At 52.5% G+C, this 15,000-nt stretch overlaps 2 protein-coding genes across 2 annotated transcripts in view; both read left to right on the top strand.

Annotated features, from left to right (window-relative positions):
- Window positions 1-2,631, top strand: part of plcd4a (phospholipase C, delta 4a) — a gene marked incomplete at its 3' end in the record, with an annotated part of 14,742 nt that extends 12,111 nt beyond the window's left edge. Inside the window, exons 10-15 of the mRNA XM_084454136.1 lie at window positions 797-953; window positions 1,100-1,216; window positions 1,370-1,548; window positions 1,742-1,874; window positions 2,280-2,429; window positions 2,540-2,631. Of these exons, the coding sequence (XP_084310262.1) occupies window positions 797-953; window positions 1,100-1,216; window positions 1,370-1,548; window positions 1,742-1,874; window positions 2,280-2,429; window positions 2,540-2,631 (828 nt within the window). The remainder of the gene's footprint in view (window positions 1-796; window positions 954-1,099; window positions 1,217-1,369; window positions 1,549-1,741; window positions 1,875-2,279; window positions 2,430-2,539) is intronic.
- Window positions 2,632-4,828: 2,197 nt separating this feature from the next.
- Window positions 4,829-15,000, top strand: part of slx9 (SLX9 ribosome biogenesis factor) — a gene marked incomplete at its 5' end in the record, with an annotated part of 48,316 nt that continues 38,144 nt past the window's right edge. Inside the window, 2 exons of the mRNA XM_084454137.1 lie at window positions 4,829-4,981; window positions 6,294-6,405. Of these exons, the coding sequence (XP_084310263.1) occupies window positions 4,829-4,981; window positions 6,294-6,405 (265 nt within the window). The remainder of the gene's footprint in view (window positions 4,982-6,293; window positions 6,406-15,000) is intronic.

Genomic DNA, 15,000 nt, shown 5'->3' with positions numbered 1-15,000 from the left:
CCACATCATCTGCAAATAGCAGCGACGTGATCCCCAGCTCACCAAACTGCAAACCCACCTCCCCACGGCTACGCCTCGATATCCTGTCCATGAAAATCACAAACAGGATTGGTGACAAAGCGCAGCCCTGGCGGAGGCCAACCCCCACACATATCAGCTTGTGACGATAACTAAATAAGGGTCGTTAACAAATAATTTCCGTCATAGTTTTCGTCAACGAAATTAACCCTGGTGGGGGGGTCTGTCTGGGGGGGGGGTCTTCAGAGTCAGTCTACTGCAGCTGTTGGCTGTGGAGCTTGCGGACCGCGTCAGGAAGGAAGCTGTTGTGTGTGAAGCTGTTGTGGAACGGGACGGCTGTAGCTCAGTTGGTAGAGCGGGTCGTTCAATGATCGAAGGGTCAGTGGTTCAAATCCCAGCTCTGACTGTCCACATGTCGAAATGTCCTTGAGCAAGACAACTAAGCCCAAATTGCTCCCAATGAGCAGGTTAGCACCTTGCATGGCAGCTATGGTGAATGGGTGAATGAGAGGCCATTGTAAAGCGCTTTGAGTGCCGCTAAGGTGGAAAAGCACTATATAAGTGCAGTCCATTTACCATTTACCTCTCCTTCACGGTCCTGATGCTCAGCCATCTTCCGTCTCTCCGGTCAGGTGGTAGCTGGTGTCTTTTGTGATGGAGATGGCCTTCCTGTGGAAGGGTTGGTTGCAGAGATCCTCCAATCCGGGCGCATTTAGTTGGTCACATGATCAGAGGCTGGAGTGAATGTGAACTCTCTTCTTTCCTCTCTTTCCCTCAGAGATCAAAGCAGCGTCTGTGTAAGGAGCTCTCTGACTGCGTGGTCTACTGCAAGAGCGTCCACTTCAACAGCTTCAAGCACTCCCGCATGCACTCCCGGTTCTACGAGGTCTGCTCCTTCACCGAGTCCAAAGCCCGCAAACACGTGAGAGAGGCAGGTGGGCCCTGAATCCCCGACCGGCTCACACCGTCATCACTGCCTCTCTGTCTGGGGCCGTCAGCAGAAGCACAGGCAGCACACAGTAAGAGGGGGGCGGAGCTGAGCGCAGACAGGGAGGCTGACTCCCCTCTCTCTTCCCTTCAGGGGCGGAGTTTGTACATCACAACACTCGCCAGCTAACGCGGGTGTACCCCAGTGGGATGAGAACAGACTCGTCCAACTTCAGTCCACAGGAGATGTGGAATACTGCCTGCCAAATAGGTGAGGCCTTATATGTGATATGATATTCATGTTTGTGGTGAGACACCACAATTATTATTACAGGATTATCAAAATGTGCTAATTTGGTTGACAGGAGTGTAGTAATCTCCCCTTGTTTGAAATATGAATCTTTTTCTTATCTTTTTTATTCAGTTGCACTAAATTTCCAGACTGCAGGGGTTGAGATGGACCTCAACGACGCCCTCTTCAGTCAGAACGGGCGCTGCGGCTACATCCTCAAACCCGACTTCATGAGGAGTTCTGTGAAGAGATTCGACCCCGAGGCGCCCCAGAGCCGCGCCGGCTACCAGCCCCTCTGTCTCTCCATTCAGGTAAGAAGGACGACCAAACTGAACGCCACTTCCCCCCTGACTGCAAAGCACAAACCTCTCTCCCTGCTACCTGTGTGTGTGTGTGTGTGTGTGTGTGTGTGTGTGTGTGTGTGTGTGTGTGTGTGTGTGTGTGTGTGTGTGTGTGTGTGTGTGTGTGTGTGTGTGTGTGTGTGTGTGTGTGTGTGTTTCCAAGGTGATCAGCGGGCAGCAGCTTCCTAAAGTGAATATCAAGGAGGGCTCCATCGTGGATCCGCTGGTGCGGGTGGAGATCCACGGCCTGCCTCTGGACCAGGCCCGGCAAGAGACCAGATACATCGACAACAACGGTGAGCTACAGTATCCACCCAGTCTGCCCCGTAGGAGCGCGAATATGGGATATATACAACTTCAATCCACAGGATAGGGGTTTCCAAGTAGGTGAGGGCATGATTTCATCGGGTGGAACGGACTTTCGATCGACCCATGTATGTTAGTTAGTTAGTAAGTTATTTAGTTAGTTAGTTAGTTAACTTGTTCCTCTGTCACACGTGTACCTGAGCCCACCACCGGGGGGCGCTTGCCACAGTTCATGTTTCCCATTGCCAAGTACATTTTGCACGTAAAACATTTCATATATTCATGAAGAAATATAATGTTTCCACTCCTTCATTATCACAAGGGAACATGCATCATGGGTGGGGGACAACACGTTTACTGTTTACATCTGTCTTGTTTATTGTTGATGGTTTCAGGGTTCAACCCTGTGTGGTACGACACGCTGAGGTTCACGATCCACGCCCCTGAGCTGGCGCTGGTTCGCTTCGTGGTGGAGGACTACGACAAGACGTCCCGGAATGACTTTGTGGGACAGTATTCTCTACCTTTCACCTGCATGCAGCAAGGTCAGATCTCCACCTGCACCCAGGCCCCTCCTGGTTAGGAGACATGTCATTTCTCATTCCTGTCATTTTTCCCATTCGTATTAAAATTATTGTTATTTTTTCCCCTCCAGGCTATCGTCACATCCACCTCTTGTCGAAAGATGGGACCAGTATTCCTCCCTCCTCCTTATTCGTGCATGTTAGAATCACAGAGCTGGAGTGAAGGGTAGGGTAGGGTCAGGGTAGGGTCAGGGTAGGGTCAGGGTAGGGTCAGGGTAGGGTAGGGTCAGGGTAGGGTCAGGGTAGGGTCAGGGTAGGGTCAGGGTAGGGTCAGGGTTGGGTTGGGCTGGACATGGTGGTTTAAGTTGCTGCTTTCTGTTACAAGATGTGTTGAACATGAGAGAAGAAAACTACCTACACTGTCAACTGTCAACATTTAAGAGCAAGATTCCCACAAACTATTGAATGGATACTTTTACTTCCTCAATTTAGTATGCTCTCTTATTTTATGTATTCTAAGATATACTTAGCCAAATGTTATTAATGCTATTCATGTGCTTTGAGAAAGTACAATTGTGATTGAGTGGATTTCACTGGTAATATATAACCAAACAATATCTATGGTGTGTATTCCACATGGTAAGTTATTGACTTGTGTGATGAACCTGCTTTTTTCAACTCTACTGTATCACATGTTTAGTATGCCTATAGTTGTGGGGAATGATATGGTGTAATATTGTGTGATATTGTGTAATATTGTAGAGCAGAATGTGCCACTATTTTAATCAAGCTTATAAGCAGTATTTTCCATAATCCATGGAGTCATTGTCTTGCTGTATATTGAACTGGACGATACACTCAGTATCCACTTCATAGGTACCTGCTTGCTGACGCAAATAGCCTGCACCTCCAAACAGCCAATCAGGTGGCTCAATATATAAAGCACGTAGACATGGTGAAGAGGTCTAGTTGTTGTTTGAATGGGCCAGACGTGGTGGTGAGCATCTCAGAACCTGCTGGGATTTTCACGCTACAGTCTCTAGAGTTCATGAGAATAGTGAATAACCACTGTGTTAGTGAGAGAGGTCAGAGGTCAGGCCAGACTCATTCAATAACAAAAAACAGCCACAAATGCTCATATTCATTCAATCATTCATTCATTCATAACCTTTATTTAGTACTCGGAGATAGAATCAAGGGTAATCCCTCATTTCCAATGTAGCCAAGTTCACATAAAAGATCAAAATAAAAGGCAATACATTAGTCCCACAATAAAAGCAAAACAACAGCCAATCGGTGAACAACAGCTGATGACATCAGAAGGGAAGCTTGTTGACTACATGCCACCAGGAACTCCGGCTGTTTCTGGTGGTAAAAGGGGGTCCTACCCAGTGCTAGATATGTGTACCTCATGAAGTGACCACTTAATGTAGCGTTATACTGTGTTAGTTGATCACAAGCGCCCTCTGAATTCTGGTTTCACCCGGGTTATGATGCCAACAGACGCACCCATCCCTCACCTCTCTCTCCTCAGTCATCTGCTGTCATTGTGTTCCCAGTCTGTGACCCTGAAGAACAACTTACTAACGACTAACCCTAACCCACCAACCCCTCAGTGTTAAGAGCTGCAGTATTGGGGGAACGGAAAAAACACATTTCTCCGAGGTCAAATTATGTCATCTGTATTTGATCATTTTGTAAAGGATGTAAATATTTTCTGCAGGTTTAATAATTGTCTATTTTTGTACAAACCCTGTGTGTCTGTTATACATTATATATCCAACCTACTGTAGTATATCAGCAGTCATTACTGAGGATTTGCCACAACAAATAAATACAATTTTAATGTATTTTTGTAAAGTTTCAAGTTGTTATTATTTTGTGTGCTTGTTGAGATTTTATTCAGTCACGGATAGTGGTTCAGGTGTGTAAAATATAATTTTGGGACTGTGGAGTAAGCGGAACTATTCTTTCACGGACCGTTGTGGTACCCAGACTTATTTGGGCCAAACACAGCTGTGTTTAAGGAGTGCACTCGTTTTCCAACCCCGTCTGAAGACCTGTCACACGGCTAGACCAAACCAGTAAGGAGGTGTGTGCGCCGAAGTTGTTCTATCTGTCTAAATAAAGCATAGTTGTGTTTCTTTCGGAAACACTCTGCGATATCCTTATTTATAATACGTTTCAGGATAATTTAAAACCACTACATTTATCAAATGTAGCAAATATGGTGATCTAACCCTAATCACGGTGATCTAACCCTCATCCCGGTGCACCGTAGGGCGGCCCGGGTACCTTCACCGAAGCACAAGATGCCCCACGTTGATGTCGCATGCAGAGTCTGTTAGCTATAGTTCAGGCAGCCTCATGACTCATTTCTGAATTGTTTTGCCAGCTGATTATAGTACATAAAAGGCATTATGGTTGGAAAGATAAAGAGAGTTCGTCAGAAGCTTCACCAGGGAGCCGTGAGGCTCAGCCCGGGGGTGGGGGTTGCCAGGTTGGAAGCGGCTCCTCTTCCCCAGGATGTCAACAAGAATCACGGGAAGGATGAACACGCACAGACTGCTCAGGTGAGCTGGCTTCAAACCGGTCTGTAAGATGTTTACAATTTGACCAATCTAACATTATAAAGTAGTGTATTTTTATTGAAGGTATATTCTTGAGCAAGGTGTGACGGATGCTCTTTAATCAATCAATCAATCAATCAATCAATCAATCAATCAATCAATCAATCAATCAATCAATCAATCAATCAAAGCTTTATTTGTATAGCGCATTTCATACCCAGAGGCAACACAATGCGCTTTACAGAGAACAAGGGAGGTGGGCATACGACCCACCCCTACATATTCCAGAGGGAAGCAAAAAAACAGTAATCACCCGGGGGCCAGATAAGTGAGCTGTAAAAATTCTTCCCTGACCCCTCTCAACAAGGTGATCGAGCTCCTGGAGTATGTTTGTCTACCGGCTAAGAACATTTATAAAGCAATACATTACATTAAATTACATTTTCAGAGTAAGAGAGGCTAATAACATCATAGGAGAGACATGGCAAACACTGGTGTATGTCTGTGTGTGCGTGACTGCGCCTGGGCCCAGATAGAGGCAGGGGTTGGGGTAGAGAGGGGGTAGGAAAAGGATACGGACCCGGGTTAGGGTGAGGGGAAGGGGATCTGAGCCCAGGACTGGTGTCTGTCAGTGTGTGTGTGAGTGTGCCTGGGTCCAGGTAGAGGCAGGGGTCAGGGGTAGGGTGGGGGTAGGAAGAGGATACGGACCCGGGTTAGGGTGAGGGGAAGGGGATCTGAGCCCAGGACTGGTGTCTGTCAGTGTGTGTGTGAGTGTGCCTGGGTCCAGGTAGAGGCAGGGGTCAGGGGTAGGGTGGGGGTAGGAAGAGGATACGGACCCGGGTTAGGGTGAGGGGAAGGGGGTACTGGACCCAAGCCGAAGGCCGGAAGTGGACTGTTGTATGTCTGTGTGTGCGTGTGTGTGTGTGTTAACTAATTTGCTACGACATCTGCAGCAGACACAGGGGTATCTATCGGACTCAGGGTGGTCTACTGGTTTAATAACAGATGCTCTTTAATAACAGATGCTCTTCTAATAACAGATGCTCTTTAATAACAGATGCTCTTTAATAACAGATGCTCTTTAATAACAGATGCTCTTTAATAACAGATGCTCTTTAATAACAGATGCTCTTCTAATAACAGATGCTCTTTAATAACAGATGCTCTTTAATAACAGATGCTCTTTAATAACAGATGCTCTTTAATAACAGATGCTCTTTAATAACAGATGCTCTTTAATAACAGATGCTCTTCTAATAACAGATGCTCTTTAATAACAGATGCTCTTTAATAACAGATGCTCTTTTAATAACAGGCGCAGAGCTCGTTTCCATGCGGGATCTTTGCTGGAACTCAAATCAGCCCCGAGAGCCTCGTCCAAACCCTGAAGCTGGAAGAACCTTCCGATGAGACGCTTGTAAAGAAAGGTAAATATCAGCATGGTGTGTGTGTTTCAGGGGACATCATGGTAGCCTGGGTTTCAGGGGACATCATGACTAGCCTGGGTTTCAGGGGACATCATGACTAGCCTGGCTCCGCCATCCGGGGAGAGAAACACAATCTGAGCTCACGTGATCAGGATGGCTGCCAGGCATGGTTGGTTGCATTACTCCCCTCTCCCGCTAGGTGTCGTATGAGTTTCAGGAATCAAACCCGTGATTTGGTAGTTGGCCAGGTCAGCCCACACTGATGGGTTGGCAGGTTCCTCCAGGACAGGTTGGTGCACTTGCAGGTTGAGACATGAACTGAGCACAACTAGAAACACGAGCTGCTGCAAAGACTTGAAGGATGCAGCTCACAGGGGAGGAGCTCTGAGTCCGGGAGATTAATCCTCAATAGTAAAATGGAGCCTTTTTGAACCTTGTTTCCCATTTATTCTACTAGTAAACGGTCAAATGGTGAATGGAGCGCACTTACAGACCGTATATAGCGCTTCTATTCAAAGCAAACAGTGGCCTCTCATTCACACCCCACCAATGGCGGCCGTGACTTCAACACACTGGCTCTGCCGCTGGTGGGAGGAGCTTCCAATTCCCAGAGCCCCTCCCCCCCCTGAGCTGCTGCCTCCTCCACTAGAACATGCTCATAGTAGCAGAGATGTTTTCTTCCGCCTACATAATTCTGAACACAGGTCACAACGAGCCGCCCCCTTTCACACTGTGACCTGGTCTCTGTCTGTGTGGAGATGCAGGGAGCTACGGTGATGCTCTGTCTGTGTGGAGATGCAGGGGCTACGGTGATGCTCTGTCTGTGTGGAGATGCAGGGAGCTACGGTGATGCTCTGTCTGTGTGGAGATGCAGGGGCTACGGTGATGCTCTGTCTGTGTGGAGATGCTACGGTGATGCTCTGCCTGTGTGAGGATGCAGGGCTACGGTGATGCTCTGTCTGTGTGGAGATGCAGGGAGCTACGGTGATGCTCTGTCTGTGTGGAGATGCAGGGAGCTACGGTGATGCTCTGTCTGTGTGGAGATGCAGGGAGCTACGGTGATGCTCTGTCTGTGTGGAGATGCAGGGCTACGGTGATGCAAGCAGCCAGTCAGACAACCAACGCACCAGAGCTATTTATAGAGCAGCTGCAGTTTAGACATGGTGAGCGTGGAGCTGCATCAGTGACCCTGATTTCACTTTGGGCCGTCCAGGCTGGGCCTGTAGGAGGAGCGGGAGGGGCAGCTGTGGTTCTGGCTCTGGGCTGACGGACCTCCGTCCTGGGGGAGAACGCACGATGGCCCGCAGTAGAACCCACACTGAACGCAGGAGAACCCACACTGAGCGCAGTAGAACCCACACTGAGCGCAGTAGAACCCACACTGAGCGCAGTAGAACCCACACTGAGCACAGTAGAACCCACACTGAGCGCAGTAGAACCCACACTGAGCGCAGTAGAACCCACACTGAGCGCAGTAGAACCCACACTGAGCGCAGTAGAACCCACACTGAGCGCAGTAGAACCCACACTGAGCACAATAGAACCCACACTGAGCGCAGGAGAACCCACACTGAGCGCAGGAGAACCCACACTGAGCGCAGTAGAACCCACACTGAGCGCAATAGAACCCACACTGAGCGCAGGAGAACCCACACTGAGCGCAGTAGAACCCACACTGAGCGCAGTAGAACCCATACTGAGCTGTAACCTCGGCCCAGGTCTGTTGGTTCTTGTTTCCTACCGTTTGATCTCCTGTCTGTTCAAGTCGAGGAGGTTCGTTTGTCATGTTCAAGATGAGGCACCACGGGAAATGAGATTCAGAAATGTGAAATGAGATTCAGAGATCACATTTGTTCAACGCCCACTGTGTCCTTGGCGCTGCTTTATTTCTGTGTTTCTGTGTGGAGCCGTGGTCGTCCAGCTCACCTGGGAATGTTCCCCAACCCTAACCCTCCACCTGGGAATGTTCCCTAACCCTAACCCTCCACCTGGGAATGTTCCCTAACCCTAACCCTCCACCTGGGAATGTTCCCTAACCCTAACCCTCCACCTGGGAATGTTCCCTAACCCTAACCCTCCACCTGGGAATGTTCCCCAACCCTAACCCTCCACCTGGGAATGTTCCCCAACCCTAACCCTCCACCTGGGAATGTTCCCTAACCCTAACCCTCCACCTGGGAATGTTCCCTAACCCTAACCCTCCACCTGGGAATGTTCCCCAACCCTAACCCTCCACCTGGGAATGTTCCCCAACCCTAACCCTCCACCTGGGAATGTTCCCTAACCCTAACCCTCCACCTGGGAATGTTCCCCAACCCTAACCCTCCACCTGGGAATGTTCCCCAACCCTAACCCTCCACCTGGGAATGTTCCCTAACCCTAACCCTAACCCTCCACCTGGGAATGTTCCCCAACCCTAACCCTCCACCTGGGAATGTTCCCTAACCCTAACCCTAACCCTCCACCTGGGAATGTTCCCCAACCCTAACCCTCCACCTGGGAATGTTCCCCAACCCTAACCCTCCACCAGCACCTGGGAATGTTCCCTAACCCTCACCCTCCACCTGGGAATGTTCCCCAACCCTAACCCTAACCCTCCACCTGGGAATGTTCCCTAACCCTAACCCTCCACCTGCACCTGGGAATGTTCCCTAACCCTCACCCTCCACCTGGGAATGTTCCCTAACCCTCACCCTCCACCTGGGAATGTTCCCCAACCCTCACCCTCCACCTGGGAATGTTCCCTAACCCTAACCCTCCACCGGCACCTGGGAATGTTCCCTAACCCTAACCCTCCACCGGCACCTGGGAATGTTCCCTAACCCTAACCCTCCACCTGCACCTGGGAATGTTCCCTAACCCTAACCCTCCACCTGCACCTGGGAATGTTCCCTAACCCTAACCCTCCACCGGCACCTGGGAATGTTCCCTAACCCTAACCCTCCACCTGCACCTGGGAATGTTCCCTAACCCTCCACCTGCACCTAGGAATGTTCCCTAACCCTAACCCTCCACCTGGGAATGTTCCCCAACCCTAACCCTCCACCAGCACCTGGGAATGTTCCCTAACCCTCCACCGGCACCTGGGAATGTTCCCTAACCCTAACCCTCCACCTGGGAATGTTCCCTAACCCTCACCCTCCACCTGGGAATGTTCCCTAACCCTAACCCTCCACCTGCACCTGGGAATGTTCCCTAACCCTAACCCTCCACCTGGGAATGTTCCCTAACCCTAACCCTCCACCGGCACCTGGGAATGTTCCCTAACCCTAACCCTCCACCGGCACCTGGGAATGTTCCCCAACCCTAACCCTCCACCTGGGAATGTTCCCCAACCCTAACCCTCCACCTGGGAATGTTCCCTAACCCTAACCCTCCACCTGGGAATGTTCCCCAACCCTAACCCTCCACCTGGGAATGTTCCCCAACCCTAACCCTCCACCTGGGAATGTTCCCTAACCCTCACCCTCCACCTGGGAATGTTCCCCAACCCTCACCCTCCACCTGGGAATGTTCCCCAACCCTCACCCTCCACCTGGGAATGTTCCCCAACCCTAACCCTCCACCTGGGAATGTTCCCTAACCCTAACCCTCCACCTGCACCTGGGAATGTTCCCTAACCCTCACCCTCCACCTGGGAATGTTCCCTAACCCTCACCCTCCACCTGGGAATGTTCCCCAACCCTCACCCTCCACCTGGGAATGTTCCCTAACCCTAACCCTCCACCGGCACCTGGGAATGTTCCCTAACCCTAACCCTCCACCGGCACCTGGGAATGTTCCCTAACCCTAACCCTCCACCTGGGAATGTTCCCCAACCCTAACCCTCCACCTGGGAATGTTCCCTAACCCTAACCCTCCACCTGGGAATGTTCCCCAACCCTAACCCTCCACCTGGGAATGTTCCCTAACCCTAACCCTCCACCTGGGAATGTTCCCCAACCCTAACCTGGGAATGTTCCCCAACCCTAACCCTAACCCTCCACCTGTATGTTCCCTAACCCTAACCCTCCACCTGGGAATGTTCCCTAACCCTAACCCTCCACCGGCACCTGGGAATATTCTGTCTGATAAAGATGATCGAGATGACAAAAAGATAACTTGTGGAAGCAGTTGGTTGCCATGGTGAGAGGTGCGTGGTGGTAGATGTAGTCAGAACAGCGTCTGTCCCGTCCTCCCACTGACGGGCCGCGGGTACGGAAGTCAGTTTGAGAACAGCCTGCGTTCCTTTAGTCTAGCAGATTAGTCATGGTAGTGGGACCGCTGCGCGCTAGCAGGAGTGAATGAGGCCAAGCAGGGCTGGATTTAGAGGGGAAACGCTGACTACGCCTTTAAGAGCAGCCGGGCACGGTCCTCAGGGTCTTCTCTCAAACCTGGAGGAGCTGCAGCGTGAGATACTGAACCTGGAGGAAACGTTGGGCTGGGTTAGATACTGAACCTGGAGGAAACGCTGGGCTGGGTTAGATACTGAACCTGGAGGAAACGTTGGGCAGGGTTAGGGTTAGGGTTAGGGTCAGGGTCAGGGTCAGGGTCAGGGTCAGGGTCAGGGTTAGGGTTAGATACTGAACCTGGAGGAAACGTTGGGCTGGGTTAGGGTCAGGGTCAGGGTTAGGGTTAGATACTGAACTTGCGTCCCGTCTCCTCACCCATGTGCTATTGTTGTGTTATGCTCTCCCGGTTGCTTGTCGCCGGGCAGATGAACTCTTATTAGACTCTTTTGATTGGATGGATGTAATTACTGACCTCGCTGTGGGTGTTTGGCGTATTTATTTGCCAGCAGTCACCCTGTGTGTGTGTGTTAACCTTTGACCCTGTGTGTGTGTTAACCTTTGACCCTGTGTGTGTGTTTACCTTTGACCCTGTGTGTGTGTTTGACCTTTGACCCTGTGTGTGTGTTTACCTTTGACCCTGTGTGTGTGTTTGACCTTTGACCCTGTGTGTGTGTTTGACCTTTGACCCTGTGTGTGTGTTAACCTTTGACCCTGTGTGTGTGTTAACCTTTGACCCTGTGTGTGTGTTTGACCTTTGACTCTGCTTTTTACCCTGCGACTCAGGATGCTGTGGGTATTTAATATGAGAGCAGAGAGAAGAAGGAAGATGAGGCTCGTTCACGCAGGGAAGCACTGATATGAACATGGCTGATACCCATAACATATTAACACTGCTGTCATGGCTGATAACCCATATTTACCCATGTCGATATGATCTGTATAAAAACGAGTTCCTATGATAATCAAATGTTATACATACTGAAAAACACATGGAAACAGTGTGTTTAATAACAATAGTGTTTTTTTCCAAAACATTTGGAAAAGCCGATTAATCATAGATTTACCACATTGTTTCCTCAAAAAAACACACAACAGCAGCTAGACAGAAATAATTATCGGTTGTTCACATCGGCCCTGATTTGCACATCGAACCGATTCTAACAGGGCTGACACCGATATGATTGCTGATATATGGTGCATCCCTACCTTCAAGAATGCTTAGTGAGATCAGCCCAGTGAGATGGACCAGTAGAGCAGTGAGCCGAGCCAGAGAGACCAGTAGAGCAGTGAGCCGAGCCAGAGAGACCGAGCCCCAACGAGGACCGGCTGACCCACATCCTGGTCTCCATCTACGCTCAGTACTCAACGGACTGCACTTATGTAGCATTTTTATCCAAAGTGCTATACCGTTGCCTCTCTTTCACATTACATTTTACATTACATTAGTCATTTAGCTGAAGCTTTTATCCAAAGCCACTTTCAATGATTGCATTTAACGTAGGAAAAGTCCTAAAATTCTCCAGAACTCCAACACAACAAGCTCACTCATTCACACGCACATTCACACCCCAATGGCGGCAGCTGCTATGCAAGGTACTGTACCAGCCTGCTCACTGGGCACACTGAGGGAGGAGCTGGGATCGGAAATCGAACCGGGAACCTTCTGATTCCCAGACGGCTGCTCTACCTCCCGCGCTGCTGCTGCTCCACCACCCTGGTCCTTCTCAAGCCCTTTATCAACCAGTCAGTCTGGGCAGGGCTTTGTCCTTGAAGCTCCATCCTAGCGTGTGGATCTGTTCTGCCCAGTTAACCCTTTCTGCCCACTCAGCCTTTTGGGTTTAAGCTCCGCCCACTCCCCCGAGCCCCCGGCCGCGAGGCGGAAGCGTGAAAAGTGATGCCGGCGCTCCGGGCGCCAGTCGATCAGCCCCCCCTGCTGCGTTGACAAAGAGCACTCGCTGCACTTTAATTATAGGATTCGGTGTCGGAGAGACTGACGTAGCGATAACTCCTCCTGCTCACCGTTGGGTCAGCTCCCTGAAGACAAGATCCTGTCCTCCTCCCAGCGGAGAGTCAGGGGGGGGGGGTCTAGGCCGTAGTGGAGGGGGGGGGTTTAGGCCGTAGTGTGTGGGGGGGGGGGGGGGGGGTCTAGGCCGTAGTGAAGGGAGGGGGGTCTAGGCCGTAGTGGAGGGGGGGGGTCTAGGCCGTAGTGGGGGAGGGGGGTCTAGGCCGTAGTGGGGGGAGGGGGGGGTCTAGGCCGTAGTGGGGGAGGGGGGTCTAGGCCGTAGTGGAGGGAGGGGGGGGGGGGGGTCTAGGCCGTAGTGGAGGGGGGGCGGGGGGGGGGGTCTAGGCCGTAGTGGAGGGGGGGGGTCTAGGCCGTAGTGGAGGGGGGGGGTCTAGGCCGTAGTGGAGGGGGGGGGGGTCTAGGCCGTAGTGGAGGGAGGGGGGGTCTAGGCCGTAGTGAAGGGAGGGGGGTCTAGGCCGTAGTGGGGGAGGGGGGGTCTAGGCCGTAGTGGGGGGAGGGGGGGTCTAGGCCGTAGTGGGGGAGGGGGGTCTAGGCCGTAGTGGAGGGAGGGGGGGGGGGGGGTCTAGGCCGTAGTGGAGGGGGGGCGGGGGGGGGGGGTCTAGGCCGTAGTGGAGGGGGGGGGTCTAGGCCGTAGTGGAGGGGGGGGGTCTAGGCCGTAGTGGAGGGGGGGGGGTCTAGGCCGTAGTGGAGGGAGGGGGGGTCTAGGCCGTAGTGGAGGGAGGGGGGGGGGGGGTCTAGGCCGTAGTGGAGGGGGGGGGGGGGGTCTAGGCCGTAGTGGAGGGGGGGAGTCTAGGCCGTAGTGGAGGGGGGGGGGGGGGTCTAGGCCGTAGTGGAGGGGGGGGGGGGGTCTAGGCCGTAGTGGAGGGGGGGGGGGGGGTCTAGGCCGTAGTGGGGGAGGGGGGGTCTAGGCCGTAGTGAAGGGAGGGGGGTCTAGGCCGTAGTGGAGGGGGGGGGGTCTAGGCCGTAGTGGGGGAGGGGGGTCTAGGCCGTAGTGGAGGGGGGGGGGTCTAGGCCGTAGTGGGGGGAGGGGGGGTCTAGGCCGTAGTGGGGGAGGGGGGTCTAGGCCGTAGTGGAGGGAGGGGGGGTCTAGGCCGTAGTGGAGGGAGGGGGGGGGGGGGTCTAGGCCGTAGTGGAGGGGGGGGGGGGGGGGGGTCTAGGCCGTAGTGGAGGGGGGGGGTCTAGGCCGTAGTGGAGGGGGGGGGGTCTAGGCCGTAGTGGAGGGAGGGGGGGTCTAGGCCGTAGTGGAGGGAGGGGGGGGGGGGTCTAGGCCGTAGTGGAGGGGGGGGGGGGGGGGTCTAGGCCGTAGTGGAGGGGGGGAGTCTAGGCCGTAGTGGAGGGGGGGGGGGGGGGGTCTAGGCCGTAGTGGAGGGGGGGGGGGGTCTAGGCCGTAGTGGAGGGGGGGGGGGGTCTAGGCCGTAGTGGAGGGGGGGGGGGGGGGTGGGCAGGAAAGGGAATCTGGACTTCTTCAGCCTCATAATCGGCGATATCCATTTCCGTGATCCGGGAACCCGATGCCCCCGGTGGGAGCAGGGTGGTGGGACGGCCCCTCCAGCACCACAAACAGCCCCGAGCCCACGGTCCGGTTTCCCCCATCAGCAGTCAGCCTCTGCGGCAGAGTGGAGATGCTATCTCCCCCCTGTACTCTGCTGCTACAGCAACACAACACATCTGTTGTTTGCGTTGTGGTGGCGCATCAAGATCGCATAGGAGTGATCTCGCCATGCCAGGCAGATCAGCGCCGACGCAACCAATCAGAACCACTCACTCCCTACATCTCCAATAGACACTACCAATCAGAACCACTGCCTACATCTCCATTAGGGTGAAAGACCCGCCTTAGTGGAAATAATGTCCTCCAAACAAACTGGAGTGGAGAATCAAATCAAAACATTCACGGCCCCGTTAGGAAGAACCGCCCTAAAGACGCTGGATTGGTTCTGCAATGCAGGTTTTTTTTTCATCTCTCAAATTGTTTCCACCCACTTTTAGCGAAAAAAGTGTGGTGAATAAAAGCTGCTCCTCCCTCATCAGCGCTAGGATCAGTCCTCCTGGTCACGCTAGCATGGAGAAGGGATGTGATCCTCCTGGTCACGCCAGCGTGGAGAGGGATGTGATCCTCCTGGTCATGGAGAGGGATGTGATCATCCTGGTCACGCTAGCATGGAGAGGGATGTGATCACCCTGGTCACGCTAGCATGAGAGGGATGTGATCCTCCTGGTCACGCTAGCATGGAGAGGGATGTGATCCTGGTCAGGGCAGCATGGAGAGGGATTGTTGATCCTGGTCAGGGCAGCATGGAG

The sequence above is a fragment of the Borostomias antarcticus genome (assembly GCF_949987555.1).
Source record: "Borostomias antarcticus genome assembly, chromosome: 19".
Taxonomy (NCBI): domain Eukaryota; kingdom Metazoa; phylum Chordata; class Actinopteri; order Stomiiformes; family Stomiidae; genus Borostomias; species Borostomias antarcticus.
The sequence above is the reverse complement of the archived record's forward strand: the minus strand, read 5'-3'. Positions and strand labels throughout refer to the sequence as shown.